This window comes from Martes martes (assembly GCF_963455335.1).
Source record: "Martes martes genome assembly, chromosome: 7".
In the NCBI taxonomy this organism is placed as follows: Eukaryota; Metazoa; Chordata; class Mammalia; order Carnivora; family Mustelidae; genus Martes; species Martes martes.
Window position 1 is genome coordinate 128,544,822 of NC_137894.1, and position 19,225 is coordinate 128,564,046.

At 52.8% G+C, this 19,225-nt stretch overlaps 1 protein-coding gene across 1 annotated transcript in view; it reads right to left on the reverse strand.

Moving 5' to 3' along the window:
• The window catches only part of ESRRB (estrogen related receptor beta), a gene marked incomplete at both ends in the record, with an annotated part of 102,163 nt that extends 86,361 nt beyond the window's left edge, over nt 1-15,802 (reverse strand). The window contains one exon of the mRNA XM_080809393.1: nt 15,720-15,802. Within this exon, the coding sequence (XP_080665519.1) occupies nt 15,720-15,769 (50 nt within the window). The remainder of the gene's footprint in view (nt 1-15,719) is intronic.
• Nucleotides 15,803-19,225: the final 3,423 nt, after the last annotated feature.

Genomic DNA, 19,225 nt, shown 5'->3' on the forward strand with positions numbered 1-19,225 from the left:
CACATGCAGGAAACTGCCCCTGGCGCTTCCCTGCCACGCAGACCCACACAGAGGCCCCCCGAGGGGCTCACCGCAGGCCCCAGGTTCCAGCTCAAACACAGCAGCCGCTCTCAGGGAGCTCCACAAAGGCCCTGCGGTCGGGGGGGGGGGGGGGGGGGGGAGCTGACCCAGGCAGCAGCGACGGGGCGGGCTTGTGCTCGGCTCTTCCTCTCTCCTTCCCAGCCAGGGGCTGGGCCCTTCCATCATCTGGGCCCAGACATGGCCACTGTCAGGTGCCTTGCTCTCTGCACAGTGGTCCTGGAAGAAGGACCCAGTGGGAACCGCCTGGGCCACAGGCCCTGCTCAGGGGCTGTGCTCCCCCTTCCTGAGCCCCAAGCTGGCTGAGAGGCCACAGTAATGGGTTAAGAAAAGGGTCAGAAGAGTCGGTCTTAAGGCGCAGGGATCTGTGAGAGAAACAGACATTCTCCAGGCCCCTGGCATTCTGGTCTCTTTCAAGGAGACCTGGATTTGCACCCTGGCTCTTTAAATAGATCCCCTGTGCTGCCCTGGGCAAGTCACTCGCCATGCTGGACCCTAGGCTCTTCCTCCACAGAGGAATAGGACCCCTACTATACTGTTTTTACTATAAAGATAAAGTGATCATGCCCGGAGCTCCCAATCAAATGCTAACACAGCAGTTCCCTCTCCTTCCAGCGCCCCTCCAGCGCTCCTCCAGCACCCCTCCAAGCTGCTAAGTTCCAGCACACTCAGAATCTACTCTTGGGAGTCCAGTGACCATGTCACACTTTGCCTCCAATATGGCCAGGGCCCCTGGCTCGCCCACCTCCACACTCACACACATCTGGCACAGTAAGTCTGGGAGTACAGGGTCCCAGCATCTCCGCTCCCTTGGGCATGCTGAATTAGGAGCAGCAGGAAGGACAGGGCCTGGGTGCCCCTTCCTGCCTTACCCTGCAGAGAGCTGGGAGGGACCCACTGGGAAGAGCAATTAAACAGAACAGAAAGCTCTCTGAAGAGTTACCAAGCTCTCAATTCAGTCTGTAGGAGTGGTGCCAGGCAGACAGAAACAGCAGCCTTTAGAGAACCAGGGCACATATGAGCTGGCGGAGGCAGGGGGGGCAGTGTGTGGGGAGAGTTGCTGCTCCTGGTGTGACTCAGGGCCTGCGGCTCCTCATCCCTCTTGGGCCATGAACCCCTTGGATACTCACCCCCTTTCCTCCCTGCCATGTATGCCTTGGCATGAATTAGAAAAACTAGGTTCAGACCTCACCTATTCTTCAACCAGACACTCTTGGTCAGTGAACAACCTGTACAACTGCACAGGTGGCCCACCAGCAGCTCAGCCGATGCACAAATTTTCTCAAGCTTTTAAACCTCACATTTACTGAAAGTTCCTCCACGTATGACCCTGTGCTGCAGATTCACAAATGAACCAGAGCCAGGCCCTTGAGCGGCTCAAGATAAAGGGACAACTTTCAGGGAGAGGTAGGAAGGACGGTTTAATTCTCAAGGCTGCCTACTCCTTGGCAAGGCCATTTCCAAGGGTGTTTCTCTACAGACCAGGGATTCAAAGAATGAAATGATCCCCCAGTGATGCAACAAGCCTTCTAGTCTGTACAGCTGCGCCGACCTAGCCGTCACCTTGTCTGTCTGTGGGCTTGCAGTTCACTTAGCACCGAGTGGGCCAGGCTGGCCCAGGAGCTGTGTGTCACTGAGTCACCAATGCCAGAGACCTGAGACTGAAGCCATTTCCAGGTAACTGCCAGGGCAAAGACCTCCTCCAGGACCCAGAGTTGGCTAGGGCCTGAGGAACCTGCAAGGAGGAGCCCAGGATGGCCCTGCTACACCCTCTGATTCTGGGAGCTGCAGACTAGATGTTCTGAACTTACCACTTCGCAGTGGCATCCCCAGAAAGTGCAGCACAGTCAGGACCATCTCAGCTCAAGCTGTTTCCAACCTGTGCACTGACTTGGGAAGGGTCTGGGATAGTCCCTCAGCTCCCAGAGCCGGGGGGACCCTAGCCTTTGTGGGTATGGCCGCAGTCGCCAGCAGTTTGAGAGAGAGAAGCAGCCCCTCCCATGGTCTTAGGGACCCGCTGCCCCCGCCTGCAGAGCCCCCCTTCACCCTGAAGCCTGGCTTTTTTTGGCACCTGTTCCATCTCTCCCCTGACCTCACCTGTGCCTGCTTCAACGGCCGGCCATGGTGGCGGCTGCTGACGACCCCATTCCTCCCAGGGCCTGGGACCCAAACCTCTCCTGGCTGGAGGCTTGAGCAGACCTCTCCACCAGGGCCTTTCCCTGTGGAAAGAAAATCAGTGTTTTCCACTGCCTGCTTTAGCTATGACGGTCAGATCCCACGGGTAGGTGTCCAGCTGGGAAAAGCAATACCCTAACACTCCGGGCACCAGGCGAAGATTCTCAGTTTCAGTAAACTTTGGATAGGGCTGTGCCTGGAACAGGGAGGAAGAAAGACTGCAGAGAGCCAAAGCGTGCACCAGTCTCTGCTCTCAGCAGTTTATGTCGGTCATTTTTTCATCTGTACAGCAACCCAACAAGGGGACGGCTGCCTAGGCACAGAGACGAAGTCACTCTTCCGGGGGCCCAGAGCAGGAGGTCGCTCAGCTCGGCAGGGGTGTGGTAGTGAATGTTTACCTACAGGCTGGAAGAAAGGACAGCTTTGTCGCGTCTGCCTGTTTCCACGCTGTAGATCCTCCCTTCACCGCTTAGAGCCACCCCTGTGGCTGGGCGGACAGGGTGGGACTGTGAAGGCAGGGATCCCCACTGTGCAGGTACGTTAGATGAAAATTTGCTTCAGGAACATAAAGTGAAAAGTAGCGAAATATCAGAAAGTAATGAGTTTTGAGTGCTTATTACCTTTGTCTTTACTACAATGTACTTCGTCGCAAGTTGATATAATTTCGTTTTGAGTAATAGTTGTTTTTAACAATCGGCTCACGAAATTCCCGTAAATGCAATGATCACCTGGCCCAAGCCACTGGCTCTCCCAGGCCAGTTTGAGCTACTTCCCAGCAGCCCCACTGGGGCCAGGATTCAGACTCAGTGTGTCGCCAGAGTTTTTCTTTCCTCACTATACATAGTGCCCCGAAGAAGGGCATGGATGGCCATCTAGCCAGCCAGATCTGCCCCAGGGATCAAAAAGGCCACAGGCCCGCAGAACCAGACTCCGCCTGGCCACTTTTCCCACGGCCTTCTACCTGCCCCTCATGCCCCAGAATGCCACTTTATCCACCTCCGATCTTCCCAGGTTGGCCCACCGACAGGCATCAAGAACCTGCTCCGTACCACGTGTGGTTGCAGGCGCTGGGGACGCAGGGATGAGCTCATGATCCAGTGGGGAAGGAGACACGTGCATTCAAATGCAACAGAGTACAGCCCAGTCGAGGACACGGGCCAGTGTGCAGCTGCAGGGAGAGAGAGGAACTCCCCCAGGAGGGGTCAGGGCTGGCCCCATCAGAGGGGAGTACATGAGCAGGGTTGAAAGGACAAACACAAGTTTGCCAGGCAGGCTGGGGGCTGGAGGATGAGCAACTGGATGAACAGGAAAGAACAGACTGAGCCGTGTATTTAGGTAAAATCTGTCCATCTGAGGCAGGCGTTGGACAATGAGAGAACAGAACTGAAGCTATACTCCTTATCTTGGTTGGGGGTCCCTGTGTCAAGGGAGGGAGAGAGATAAGGAGGACATGGAGAGAGCAGGTTTGAGTGCGATGCTGGAATGCTCTTTTGCAGGGGCTGGTGTGCAGTCCCCCGGGAGCCCAAGTCAGACCCAAGGGTCTGTCATGGAGTTTCAGACCTAGGGGTGGGAGAGCTGGTGGGGACAGAACAAAGGGAGGGCATGAGGGGAGAAAACACAGGTAGAGAACAGAGGATTTGGCAGCAAAATGCATTACATATGACACACTAAGAGGGAGGTACAGGGCCAGGGGGCAGGGTTGCGGTGAGACCATCAGGGGCCTCTGGATGGCAGCCATGGGCCCTTGGAGGACTATGTCAGGACCACAAGCTCCTTTCTCCAGCCGTTCCCTGTGCCAGGCTGAGGCGGAAGAAGGACTTAATCCCCTGGGGCAAATCTTCCATTTGCCTTTTTAGGAACAAGACGTGGGGGTCAATTTCCCCTTCTACCTCCACCCTAAATTTTGCCTATGTGCCCGGCCCACATAGCTAAGAAAGGGTCTTCTCGAAGCTGGAGTTAGAAAGCTGAAATTCTAAACACAAAGAACAGTGGCAGGGAGTGCAGGCACACAGCCAGGTTGCCCCTGAGCAAATCCCAGCTTTGCCAGCTGTGTGACCTAGGGCAAGTGACCTAACATCTCTGTTCCTCAGTTTCACTACCGGTAACATGGGGATGGCACCAGGATCTCCACCCTGGGTTGGAGGGTTGTTGCGAGGAAGCAGTTAAGTGAATACATCAAATGTTCTTAGGACAAGGCTGGGCACGTAATAAGTGCTCAATAAACTACAGTGACTGCTGCTATCACTGTATTACAATTGCCCACCTGTGACCTGACACTTTAGTTTTAGCTCCCTCATCTACCCCATAACTTCTCTGCTAGCAAACCCTGAAATGACCCCCAGGGAGTTAGGTGTCTTTGAGAAGAGAATTTGAATGTAAGTATCAGACTCTGAAAAGAGTGCTGGCCGGGTTGAGTCTGCATATCCAGCAGCTGGAGGGCTTTCCTCAGACAGACTGAATGAGGCCTGAGCCTTTTCCAGCCGGTCTGGGGGTCAGACAAGCCACGGAGGGTGGGAGTGTGCCGTGCAGGTGTGCATGTACACGTGTGCCGGTGTGCACGTGTGCGTGTATGTGTGCATGTGTTGGGAGGGGCATACCGCACTACGAGGCAGCCACAGTGCTGAAGAGCACGGAGCGCGGCTCTGAAAGACGGTACCAGAACCCAAGTCAGGGGCTCCCAGCTCCGCAAGCTCCTGCAGGCTCAGCGGCTGGGGCCCTCCACACTCTTTCCGGCCCTGGGAAGCCTCTGTAGTGGGACTCTCACCCACGAGGTGCAGTGCCACTGAGGGCCTGTAGGGGGCTCTAGAACTCTTCCATTTCCCATACTGTGGGCTGCGAGGGTCCCGCCTAAAACAATGGTTCTGTTCACCCAGGCTCCGTGGCCGTGCTGCTCTGACAGGGGAAAGAAGCTGGGGTTCATTGGTCCCCCATTGGGGAGCCCTAGTGCATCCATGTTCCGAGTTGGCCCTTTTAAGTGCAACCCCTTGCCCTCCCTACTCCACCACCTGACGCTGATTTGGGTGGTTTCTCTCCCCACCCCCACAGCCTCCTAGGGGATGTCTCCAGCGGGTTGTCAACCTCCTGCCCTTGCTGGGAAGACAGGGAGAGACCGCAGCTCTTGGCATCCTGGGTGCAGTAAGGGTAGCTTCCAGTCGCCAGGATCTCAGGTTCTAGCAGCCCAGCCCCTCAATCTGTCAGGGAAACACGCAGAGGCAGGTTTCCAAAAAGACTCTGTTTACCCTGTTCCTCCCTGTAGCAAAATTCAGTAGCTCTGGGTGCTACGTTAGACCTCATTCCGCCAATTCACTCACCTAATTGCAACTCTCTCAATATAGCCAGATGATGAAATCACTTGTACCCACTAACTTCTGAGGATTTGGCCAACTTAAAAATTTAATATGGGCAAAAAGTTAAAGACAGTCATTTAAAAAACAATTTGAAAAAACTAAACACATAATTGCTCTCTTGGACTTTGTCAAAAGAAAAAAAAAGACAGATTGAAAGAAAACACCTGTGGGTGGGGTTGCCAGATTCAGCAAATACTGCATGAGCCATACTTAATACTAAAAAATTATTTGTTGTTTATCTAAAATCCAGATTTAACTGTGTGTCCTGTATTTTATCGGGCAACTCTACCCACAGGTCAGAGGACACAGAGATGCATTCAGAGACTATTTCCTATTCATCAGCCCAGTCCCATATCATAATTCCTTCTCTAATCCCCTTGTGTTACATATGGAAACCCAAGCCACACTGATCGCATCAAAGAAAGTAATCAGTTCAAGCACCCCAGTCTCACTGCTGAGGAAGGGCTATCACTGTGAGGTTATGTCAAAGGAATGAAAAGTAACTTCCGAAAGATGACATCAAAAAATTAACAGGAATATGGAACATTTACTGTACACCTCCCCACCATGATCCCAACCCTTGTGAATTATCTCTGTTTAATCTTCACAACAACCCAGGGAGGTAGATACAATTAATGGAAACTAAAAAGAGTATCTACAAGTCTAATTTCTGTAGTTCTTGCAAAGGCATGTAAATTTCTGGTCAATTACTTCCCAGGGAAAGAAAGGGGAGGGAAACCAAGGACTCGGTTGCATTAACAAACCGGCTTATTCATAATGCAGTGCCAGCTCTATTGCTATTTGGTTATGTGCCACTTACACAGGAAACTGTCTTAATTTCAATGAATTACCAAGGGGTTGGGGTAAGGGATTGTGGGGGAGATATGGGTGGGAAACCCATAATAGTCTTCAGCAAGTTGGCCTTACAACTGAGAGAGATGTGCTACACCTCGGGATAATAAATAGCTCATCTGCTGTGAAGAAAGGCACACTGAAGCGACTCTGAACATTCGGTGACAATGACACGCAGGTTCCAAATGTTCTCTGTAAAAAAAAAAAAAAACACCCTTTCTCCTAATCCTTCTTAAACTCAACAAGACTGATTGGTTTTTATTATTCATGAATTAATTTTTTACTCAGGGTCCAACAAGGGAATTGAAGCTATAACGTTTCTCACCGACTGAGGGGAAAAGGCAGCTCTTGACCTGAGTGGCACAGCCAGACTCTTGCTGGGATTCCTTGGGGGTAGGATGTTTTGTTTGTTAAATCAGTTAATAATCAATTAATAATCCAAAGCCCAGAGCTTTGGGTTTGTTTGGTTTTGTTTTTGGAGAAAAAAAAAATGGGTAAGAACACGAGTAAGAATATTAAAGTAAAAAAAAAAAATGCAGCCAGCCGTGGGACCCTGGTTTATTAGGCGGTGCCTATTATATTAGGCTGGTGTATTAGGCTGCCTCCTATTTCCAAGACACACATACCAAAAAAAAAAAAAAAAAAAAAAAAAAAAAGGAACGAGAGAGGACATAAAAGGCAGCGCCTATTTCAAAAGTAACGCACAGATGAGCAGAGCGTGCAGATGAGCGGGTCTGGGTCTGGGAGTCAGCACAAGGAGCCACAGGAGGGGTCACAGGCATCCAGCAGGTCAGCTCCCTGGTGCCCTCCCTCTAATCTCTGCCTCCAGAGGGCAGGTCTAGATGCCCCGGAGCAGGGAATGACAGCCTCAGAGAAGCTGAATGGCCAGGAAGGCGATCAAGGGTGGTGAGGTTATTCTGCCTCTCTCCACACAGTTCTCTCCCCATTTATTCGCATGCACCAAGCCATAACACCCCTTGTCCTCTGTGTGCCTTTGGTCTAAAACCTCTCCTTTGGTCACTGCCAGAAGAACCGAGCAAGGTGGGGGGACCGAGAGGCAGAGCATGGCATGGACCTCAGAAGCTCGGCAGTGGCGCCAGACCTGACACGGGCTCCCTTACAAGAAAATGTTTCTCCCTTCCTAGTTCAAAGGCAACTCACCCAGCATTTCCGAGGGGGGCCCTGTGCCTAACACTGTCTTCCCCTCTACCCGTTTGTTCATATTTCAGAAACCAGGCAGTTTTTGCTCCTGAATGAATGTAGACATGTGAACCTGAAGCCTTTGCATATTTTTGTTTGCAGCGAAACATTTACGTTCCGGGGCAAGACACAGCAACCCTCACCCAGTTACTATGAGAAAACTGGTTATGGGAATTGCTTTGCGCTTTTGGGGAAGAAAAAGCTTCAAGCTGTTATTACCGTTGTCATAATTATTGCAACCATCGCATTATTGCTATTATTCCTGTAAAAGCAGTGTTCTTTCTGGCAAAGCTTGTTAGCTTGACTGCTTAGGTAGACAATGTCAACACACCCAAGAGACAGATGACAAAGACTGAGGGAAAAGGAAGGCATAAATACCGCGCTCCGCATGTGTGCTGAGGGGATGTTGCACCATCAAAAGGGAATGTTTTCTGCTGATCGATTACGGAGGCAAAAACAAAAGCATACGCCAGCTCATTCACTCTGCATCACTGAGATCCCAAGCTCGAGCTCAGCGCGCTAGGCAGTGAGATGATGTGAGAGACAGAAAAATTGGTTTTGAATAAAGTTTAGAGCTTCCTGGGACTCTCACCCATAGCTCTAGTCCCCATCGCCTTGTTCCTCAGGCAACAGACACCACGAACCCAGTATCTTCCCGTAAACTGGAGGTCTTGCTGTCTCCCCCAAAACATGGGAGCAGGCGACGGACGGTGGACGAAGACACTGATGGCCGAATCAGAACAGGGTGGACACCAGGCATTCTGCTGTGGGATTTCCCTGACTAATCATATTCAGCACCTCAAAACCGCAGGACCGTGCCTGCACACTCCTGTGTGCACGTACGCACCGGGTGCACACGCTCACACAGGTAGACAGACGCACAGACCCTACACTCCTTCCTCGGAAATGCATACAATCACGGAGGGAAAAAAGGACAAGGGCAACCTAGAGCAAGCTGGAATGAAAACAGAGGGAAAAATAAGTAAAGACAAAGGAAAAGGTTACAGTGCGAACAGATCTCATCTAACGTTTTAGCTTTCGCATTCTCCGCCCTGCCCGACAGTGTTATACTGTATTTGTTCTTTGCCCTTCGGAAACCAAGAGCACGTAAAAGGGTCTGTGAGGCTCAAAACCCCTTTTCCAGGTACCTTTTTAGAACGACAAACCCGGTGAAAATACCCAACACGTAGATCTAAGGAAATATAATAAAATGTTAAAAATTAAGAGGAAAACAAAAAATCATTTATGGACTCAAGGTAATTCAAGCAACTTAAATAAAAGAGCCAAGTTCAAATAACACTTAGTGCAGAAAAGCTTGACTCTAATTGGGCACTTCACATTCGGGCGATTTTAAATGCAGAGGGTTTCAGTAAATACCGACAGCCAGGCGTGCGGCAGACTGCGGGCGTCATTGGCACGAGAGGACCCTGATATAGTTTTAAATGAAAATTGATCACATTTGAAACCAGAAGATAAAAACAAAACCTTGTCGGAGTTTGTTTAACTGCCTTTTGACCTCTGGATGAAATGACATTGAAAATAAAATAACATTAGCCAGAAAACCATTCCCAGAAAAGGCTCAATCCCGGGGACGCTGAATGACAATATTGAATAGAATATTTTAAAGTCCTAAGAACAGAAGAGAGAGATTTAGAGGGGGGAGGGGGAAGGAACTTCTCTAGGACTAAAATGTGTAGAGTTCAAAAGCAGAACAAAATGAGGATTAAAAAAGTTATGGCTCTCTAACCTCTAGGAAAACTTTTGTTTGGGGCTCATTTTAATTCAAGCACATAAAACTCTGAATTTAAGACTTTCATCACCTGGTCCAATTCCATACGGAAGTCCCATGGGCTGATGAACGGGTATGATTTCCCTCGATTTAGGAAAGCATTTGACTAAACTGTCCGTGGCTACGTGCAGGAAGAGAAGAAGTTGGGAACCTAGAACACAACGGCCCAGAGGCTTCTTTTTGGAGTGTGGCCGTCCCTTATTCCAGAGGACAGCACTGCCTCTCCCCCCTCTCCGGAGTCTGCCCATCCCACTCGGGGCCAGAAAACTGAAGAGAGGCTCTGACGAAAGAGTGAACCCCTCCAGCTGCTGCCCTTGGGTCCCATGGCGTTCCTTTTCTCCTCATGGAAAAACCCCAGGGCTTGGCAGCCCCCGCTGGAATGTGGCCACAGCCTGACCTCAGCCCAGGCAAGGGGTACGGCGGGCAGCAGGGGCTGAATTTCAAGGGCAGAGCCCCTTGCCCTGTTACTCACTCCTTCCCAGGAAATTCTACCATAACACACTCTCCCACACGTACACACAGTGGGAGCTCCTCTAGGAATGGACATAACCTAAAAGCCACTGCTTATAAATAAAGATGCTGTTAAGATCCTTTCTATTCTAATCCTGAGCAGTACAGAGAAGCCCCTTGGATGGGCAGGCACCAAAAAGAAAAGAAAAGAGAAGAGAACAGGTCCATGTGGCTCCGTGTTTCCCTTCTCGTCTGGTTTTCTGTGGTCTCTGGTCAGATGGTTGGTTGGGGGTCTCCGGGCCAAACTAAATCCCATGCCCTCCCCTATGGCCTGCCTCCCCACATGTCCTGAGTGGGCCCGGCCGTGGCTGCCCAGTTCTGTGGAATACACAGCAGAAATGGAGAGCCAGCCGGCCTTCACTTCCCCGCTGTTGTGGAGCTCCAGGGGTGCTCACTGAGAGTCATGATGGGTCCCCTCTGGAGCCCAGCTTTCTCCCACAAGGCCCCCAGAGCCACCGACCAGCATGAATCCAAAGTGTTCCGAGCACATCCTTCTAGCGTGGCCAGGAAAGTAGGGAGACAATGTTTCAGAGCAACCTGCCACACAGGGTCACGCTTGTCACAAGAGGCGAGGATCACTTGCCCAGCGGCCTGGGGAGGAAATAACCCCCCAACTATGGACCTCTCCCGGTCACTGCTCTGACATCCCCTCTAAGGAAGGGGTCGGGTTCTGCCACCAGTTACCCAGGATGCTCTGCTACTATCAGTGAAAGGTCAGTGGCCTCGCCAGAAGCAGGGGACAGGCTGGCCGGGTGAGGGTTAATCTGCCCGGCCAGCCATCACAGGGGTCACCGTGATGTGCAGAGAAGTTGAGCATCCCAGTCCCCCAGAGCTGGTCTGCTAATTACATTTGCAATTATAAACACCACAGCCTCCCTGCACGGGGACAAGCCCACACCAACCGTGGGGCCACCAGGATGTAATCCACCCCACCCTACCAGGCCACCCCAGCCACGCCAGGGGACACCAGGACCAGCAGAAGCCAATGGGCCCCTCCCCTGAGGAATGGCCATGAATATGGCAGCTCCCTGGAGGTATGGGGCCACAGGGACCCAGGAAAGTCCAGGCCCAGTCTGGTGTCACCAGCACTTGCCGCGCTAAAAAGACCTTTGATTATCCCTAGAAATCAGCGAATGACCTCAAGGGCAAACAGGCAGGACGAACGCTCAGCTTGTGTGGTCCCAGCCCAGTCCCAAGTTGCCCCCTTGAGGGCTTCCTGGCACGGTGTGCTGCCTCTCTACTCAAAGCCCCTTCATGGGCGCGCACACCCTCTAGGAACGACGGTGGCTGTGGAGGACATCACAGCTTCGGTACTCAAGCCACGCGGGGGTCTCCCCCAGGAACATTCGGTCAAGAGCCACCAGACCCCCAGACAGCTCCCCGAGGAGCTGTGAGTTGTTCTGACAGATCCTGCGCCGATCCCCTGCTCAAGCTAGAAGAGCGCTCAGGGGTCTCACTTGGGGTGGGGGGTGGGGGGGGGCAGACAGCGACCGACGACGAGGGCCGGTCAGTGTGGGAAGGCATCAGCGTGGGTGTTCAGGTTGTTCAGGGTTGGACATGTCTTTGAAGGAGCAGATTACGGTCTAAAGCATCCTATTCCTTTCCCTTAAATTCAAACCACGAATAATTTCAGTCATGTTGAGGAAGCCACCTCAGGCAGGCATCTGGGAAAGCAAGTTCTACAGAAGGGCACTGCAGGACTGCGTCAGAAGCATCCTGTGTGTCTTGTGTAACTGCCTGACTGTCTTCCGAATTCTCTCTCCTGAGTCGGCTGGTTCGGGCAGCTGCTAACTCCACGGCCCACCCCAGCGCACAGGCGTCCCGTCTCTCCCTCACACACTTGGCCTGCTCGACTCCCGCAGATCTCCCCAGGGCCAAGCGCTCCAAAGAAGCAAGGCATTTTGCAGAAGACCAAAGAAGGAGATAAACTTTTTCCATGAGTTTAGATGACCTTTTTTAAAAAAAAATTTTTTGGACAAATATCCAGTTATCAGGAACACGAATCAAACATGCTGGACAAAGTTACAAGGGCTCCCTGAAGGAGAAAGCTGGAGGCATCCTGAGAAGGCAGGGTTGGGCCCACAAACTATCATGGCCACCTCCCTGGCAGCACTTTCCCCCAAAGTCCCCTCTGTCTCTTCTCTCTCAGACTAAATGAAATATTTATTGATTACTCCACATCAATAGAATGAAAAGATTCCTGTTTTGTGGGCCAGGTTGTTTCTTCATAGATAGATAGATGGATTCTTTTAAGAAATATCTTTTCATAGTTCCTAATTATGGGTAAAATAGAGGATTGTTTCTAAAATGGAGTTGGGAAAATAATAAGCTCCAAGAGGAAATTTCCAGTTGATGTCAGGATCTCACTGAGCTGGAAAGGGCCTTCTCTGGGACTGGGGCCCTCCACACTGACCTGTTTCCTCCTCGCTCACTGCCTTGGGGCCCGACCAAGTCCAGCCTCCCATCACCCCATCCTTTACCCTGGCAGCCCACACCTCCAGAAGGGTGGCAGGCACATAAAGGTTTATTTCCTAGAGCCCCTCCCTTGGAAAACCAAGACTAATGTCCTCATTCTGATTTATTTTTAAATGTACCATTAAAAATTAATTTCCCCTTTGTTTTTCTCTGGGTCACTGATTCTGAATTACCATGTGGCATTTCTTCCTATGTGTGAACCCACATATTTTAGCTTCAGGACACTTTGTTCTTTGTTTCTTTAACAACAGCAAAGTGGTCATCGGAGGGTAGGTGAGGCAGCCCCCCCACCCCCCCCTTGGTTGAGGGTCGCCAGCCTATCGGGTCAGGGACACATTTGTACACAGGCACAAGCAGGCTAGCACACTCACTCCTACCCCGGCTGATTATATATGTACATAAAATATTGATTAGAAATGGTAATGGAGTCACCTACAGGATTGACTACAGGAAAATGAAAATGAAGGAGAGGAAGGTATGAAGGTAGGATGTATCTGTGTGTGTGTGTGTGTGTGTGTGTGTTAATTTCTCACCTGGGAAAGTGAGAATAACCCAAAGCATTAAAAAATGCTCTTTGCATGTTAGCAAGTGAGAGGAGGGCTGGAGAGTTCTTTCTGGCTGAACTGTGGTCCCTGTGCCCTCGGGTTTGCTCAAGGGTGGGTGGAAACTGTGTGTACAGAGCACACAAACCCACTCACGTATACTTTCCCGGAGAAACATTAGCACCGGGGGTAATGGATGGAGTCATCCTACTGTCCTTCCAACACGCCAAAGAACGCAGTCCCCCTTTTTTTACTTTCCTACCAATGGCTCTAAAGCTACTTGTCATGAAGCCCAGGGAGGTGGGGTTCAGGTCAGAAAGATGCCTCCCCCACACTCCAGCCTCTGACCTCCACCAGCTTGTCCTTGGAAATTCCGAGCCCCTGCACCACAGCGGCAAACCCTCACCGGGGAGGCGTGCATCTCCACATGGGACCAGCTCCCCCAACACCAGGGGCTGCCTCCGCCCAGCAGGTCCTGCCCGGGCTTTGAGAAATGGCATCTCACAGGGATGTTTAGTTCCCCAGCGGAGTTGGCAGGTATATTTCTGGCCTTTCCTGCGTCCCGCGGAGTGAGAAGTGAATTCTTTGCAAAGAAACCAGGGAGGCGAGAGAATCCAAACCACTGTCAGTCTTACTGCATAAATAATTTCCACTTCAGACCCTTCCCAGACACCCAGGACCTCGACTCCCTCATTCCCCTTTCGCTGCTTCCCTGACATTCCGTCTTTGCCCATATTTCTCCTCAAATTCAAGCCAGGGTGGCCGTCACCTCGTCACCTCGTCACCTCGATGGATTATCCGGCCACTAAACCCTCCATTTCTCCTTGCTTTTCTGGCCAACATAATCAAAGGATGTACTTCCCCCATAGGAATTTTCATATTTATTGGCTGTGACTTGAGCCAGGGACAAATACACAGATATTTCCAGCTCAGCTAAAGAAGTCACCTCTGGAGAGAGGGAGCCTAAATAATTTAAATATCCAATATTTGTCGTACTTGGTAATTTTATGTGAGGAGATGCCCCACAAGCATCAAACATTGTTCACAGCCCCACTCACCCACCCGGGGCTTCTTTGGAGACTCCCACTCCGGCTTTAGGATAGAGCATCTTAGGGTACGACCCCCATCCCCGCCCCCACTAGCCACACAAGCTGGGATCAGTGTAACCTTTAAAGCGAAAGAAAAGACACTTTTCGGACTGATGGCAATCTGAATACATTATAATTAAAGACTCCCCTTATCGCCCATCCCAACTCATCTCCTTCTTCCGAAGCTCTGGCGGCACCTAAAGGACCCTCTGCCGGGGGAAATCCTAAAACTAGAACCAAAAAGGTCAGCGTGGAGACGGGGCCGGTGTGGTCATCGCCAGGAGACGCTGCCGTGAAGTTGCCTCCTCTCTCACGCGTGGTCCACCGGGGTAGAGACCGTCTGGGCAGCGAGGAGGGGTTTAAGCATACTTCCTGTTACCAGAGTATTTATTTCAGGGACGTCTCGGTTCCTTGGGGGGTGGGGTAAAAAATGAAGGATGGTGGAGCCAGCACTGACTTTAGTAGTTTAGTTTGCTTCGGGGGGGGGGGGGGAAGAGGAAGAAGAGCACGAAGTTAAGCAGGTCCGCGAGAACACAGAGTTTCCATTCTACTGTTCTTTTACGCCTTCCGAGGGACCACTCTGTGCGCGCCGGCGCGCAGACGCCCGGACACCGGCCCCGAGCGCTGCGGGACGCGGAGCGCCGGAGGGGGAAACCGAGGCAGGTCACCGAGCAAGTGGGGGGACGCGCGCGGAGGGCCCTTGGAGGAGGGAAACCACGGGTGGCCGGAGCAGGACCCCGGAGAACCCGGAGCTGGACACGCCGTTCGGGGGATCGGTTCTCCACTTTCCCACTCTGCGCGGCCGGCGCGCCGCCCAATCCCCGGACCGGCGGTGCCTGGGAGTCGGGTCCCGCCGCCCCGCCGCCGCCCACGCCGCTCGGACAACCCCAGGTTCGGGCGAGGCGAGCGCGAAGGTGCCCCGGGGCACGGAAATCACGCCCGTCAGTTCCGCCGCGCGCAGCCTCCCCCAAAGCCGCAAACCAACTTTGCCTCCGCCGCAGCACCGGGCCGGCTGTCCCCACCCCAGGAGGGATGCGGGCTCCTCTCGCAGGGCATGCGGGGCGCCCCGGGCCGCGTCGCCCGCACCGCTGGGGCGCCCCGAGTCCACCGCGCTCCGTGCGCGCCCTCGGGGCGCCCCGCCGGGACCGCGGGGCGAGACAGCTCTGGCCTCCTGCAGTTTCCGAACCCGCGCGGCACGTCCGATTTCGGCCCCTTGCCGGGATCATTTGTGGTCCCCAGTACGGAAAGAAATAGTAAAGTCAAAGGGGCCCCGGGGAGGCTTTCTCGGACGGGACAGAACATCCTTGCGACATTCCCGCACCTGTTCTGGGCTAGCTCCTCCCTATTCCACAGAAACTCAAATATTTTCTCGCCGCGGGGGAAGATCAGAGCGAAAAGGTGAACAAGAAGACGCTGTTCTTACCTAAAAGTGAGGGTTTGTAAAAGGGGGTGCGGGAAAAGTTAGAGGAAGATTTACACCCCCCCCAGAAGGCAACCCACATAAGTGTGCGGTTTTCCCCCTCCGACGTCCCCCAAGCGCCCTCGGGGTTCCTGCCACTTCAAAAATGCCTAGGAGAACTGCGACACCCAGGACAGAGACAGCCGGACAGGCAGGAGGGCAGACAGACCGACCGACCGACCGACCGAGAAACAGAGCACCTACTGGTTGTGGTAGCCGAGGGGGTCCGGGATGCAGAGTTCTGACACGTCCATCAGTCCCGTTTTAGCATTCCCAGTTGGTAGAGAAAGGCGGCGGGGAAATCACGCGGAAGAGCGAGTGAAGGGCACAGGCGAGGTGCGAGTCCGGGCAGGGGCACAGGGAGCGGGAGAAGGCAGAGTGGGAGCGAGCGCCGTGGCGGGGCGAGAGGCAGGCAGAGAGCTGTGCGCGCACAGCCCAGCGCTCCCACTCATGCACGCACTCCAGCGGGCAGAGGGGATGGGGAGCCGTGGAGGAGGCTCGGGCACCAGAGACTTGGAGCCCACTAACCCTACTGTAGCTTTAAGGCTGGGAGACTGATGTATGGTTTGGCTCCTATTGGCTATCTCTCAGGGGCTGGACTTAAAGTGACAGAATCGAGCTGGGGTGGGGGGAGGGGGGTGAGCCTGAGAGACTTCAATGGAATCAGACGCCCGGGCGAGGTCCCCACCTCCTGAGGAGTAAGAGCACCGAGCTGTAGAGCCGAAAGGCCTGTCCTCTCGCCACTAAAGAAAAAAAAATAATAAATGGCCCAACTGGCTAGTGGGACTGGGGGGTTGACTGATGTGCTGTTTACATACACACACACACCCCCCCCACACACACACACCCGCATCCTATCCCATAACGGGCAGGCCCAGCACACTCACCTCTCTCTCAGCCTTTCAGAATGGGTCCGTTTTACAAATTGAAATGAGTCCCAAGGCTCCACTCTCACACCCAGCGGAGGCCTGGGACTTAGAAATTCACAGCCTCAAGCCAGGGGAGCGCCGGGGGCACAAAAGTGCAAAGGGTCCTGTGGGCAGGTGAGGCACAGCCAGAGAGAGCAGGCGAGAAGCAGACTCCCTTCCCATCTCATCACCTGGGCCAGCTGGTTCTGAACTGCCCTCCTACAGCTGGATACAGGGTGTGCATGTATGAAATGCTCTCTAGATGGATAAAATGATGCCCTTCATTGGCAACACTCAGAAATGTGCCGAGGACACAGACCTGAGCAAATAAATCCCTGTCTGCTTAGGAAAATACAATTGTGGTTAAAACAACCAACTTCGAGGCCTGCAGGTAGACACTTAAGCATGCACACCTGAATCCCCAGCTACGAGCACACCTGCGTCCCTGTCTGCTGCTCCCTCCAAGAACCGGAATATTATGGGCTACCGCTGTACCAAAACAAGCTATAAGTTATGCCCCAATCCTTCTTCTGGGGCTTTTCATCTTTTCAGATGTGCTAGCCACAGAGATAATAATTTGATGGTTCCAATGAGTGTGGGGAGGGGATAGGTACAGAATTATTTAAAAGGGAGGGGGAAGCCCTCAGGAGACACCACCACCTTACTCTCCTATAGTCTACAGAAGACAATGAGCAGTAGGGGGGAAGACATAATTTTATCATCAAAATAAGGTCTAAATGGAGTGTAACCGCAGGCAGTATTCAAGCACTTCAGGAATAAAAGCAGGGAGGTTGGTGAGAAACCCCAGGAGGGGCTGGGGACCGGGCAGCAGGACCACAGATGATCCCTGACTTGGATAAATGTGAGCGTGTGCTGGCTGGGAAACAGAGCTGTGATTTTTCATGTGTGCAGAAGTGGAGGAACGCACGGGATTCTCCGGGCTCGGGGCTCAGGCAGGCATCTCACAGAGAGATGGATGAAGATGTCTGCTCTGGCAGCAGAACCCCCAGCAGCCCCGGATTTTTTTTTTTTTTTTTAATCACGTCGGTACTTGGTTGTATTAGAGGCAGAAACAGGATGTGAAGACTTCTTTCCTTAACCACGGCTTCTACACAACCGCCCCCCCCCACCCCTGCCCCGGGCCAAGACCTCAGTGACTGGTTTCTCTGTATCCTGTCCGGGACCCCTGAAATCCCTTCTCCAAAAGCCCAGCAGCCCTGGAGCACTTTGGAAAATGCACACCCAGTGTTCCCTTGTCCCAGTTGGGAAACGGGTCCCCAAGGAAGGCCTCACAGGACAGACTCCAGGGTGTCCCTCTGCACCCTCCCCAGCTCATGCCCTACTGCCCTCAGTCTTTGTACCTGCTGCCTAGAACGCCCCGCCTTCTGGAAGGCACCAGAACCTTCTGCTATTCAGGCTATGACGATATATGTATCAGTATGAGTAATACCCCCCCCACACACACACACACTAGATTATAAGCCCTGTAAGGGTAGGGACTGTTTTTGTTTCCAGGAGAATCCCCAGTGCTTAATGGTGCCTGGTACAGAGCAGTTGGCTTGATAGATATTTTGTTGAATGAATAGAAGCGTGGCCATTTGGGGTGGGGTGATAGGGCCTGCTGAGGGGCAGGGTGGCCGCCCCAGAGGGGAGTAGGTGGTATGGGGTCAGTGGCTCCTTGCTCTGGGTGGGTGCACCAATTTTAACTGGAGACAAAACACACTTGATAGAATAAGAAAAGAAAGACAACTTCACAGCCCCGGGGCATTGGATTCAAAGCCACTGGGGGCAAATGAGGGAAAAGAAGAGGTTCTGTTGGTTAAGAAGCTAGGCTGCTGCTCACTACCTGTCCACAGCAGGAGGAGAAAGGGAACTGAGTAGCTCTCTCTGGGGACTAGCCGATTGCCTCCAGGGAGGGAATGAGGTCTTTGAGACCTGCTTCCTCCTCCTTGTCCAGCCTCCTCACAGACAGCCCTGGGGCAGCATGCTTTCTCTGTCCTTCCCTGGCAAGACAGCCTGTAGACCCTGCCGGAGGGGAGAAGGGGGCTGGCCGGCAAGGGGACCCTGATGACCTGACCGAGCCTGGAGGGGTCAGCTTTTCCTCTGGTTTTCCAGGCAAACTCCGAGCAGGGGGTCCCCACACTGTTCATGGGACCAGTCTTTCTCTGCTCTGTCTTCACCCAGGTCACAGGATGGGGCTCTTTCCCAATGCCAGGGGTGGGTCCCAAGCCTCTAGCTCGAGAGGTGGCAGTGCCATCTGGAGTGCAGAAGGCTCCAGGATCTGTTCCTGACGTCTCCATGTGACATTACCCAGGTCTCTCTCTTCTAGAACACAAAGTTGTGGAGGGGAGGGGTTGGCAGTGGGAGTGGGATGTGGGGCGTGGAGGTAGAATGAGTGGGCGGGGCTCTTGGGTTCCTTCAACCTACCTAACACTTGCAGGGCTCACCCAGAGCAGGTGCTATTTTTACCCCACCCCCAGCCCCAAGCTCTATGCCACCCACCCCGTCACGGTCTTGCATCCCAGTACTGGCAGCCCCACATGGGCACGTCAGCCAAAGGGGACTGGGACAAAGGCATTAGACACAGTCCTAGTGGATGGTGTAAGGGGACAGCAGCTCATTTTGTTCTTGTGAACAAACTCTCTTAAATGGGTCGTTGTTACATTTACAGAACCTTACAGCTGGGAGGGGCTTGGAGAATAATTTAGAACCATCATTGGACTTTACAAATAAGGAAACTTATAAATTTCCCTGTGTGGAGAAGTGACCTACACAAGGTCACATGGTGAATAATGGGCAAAG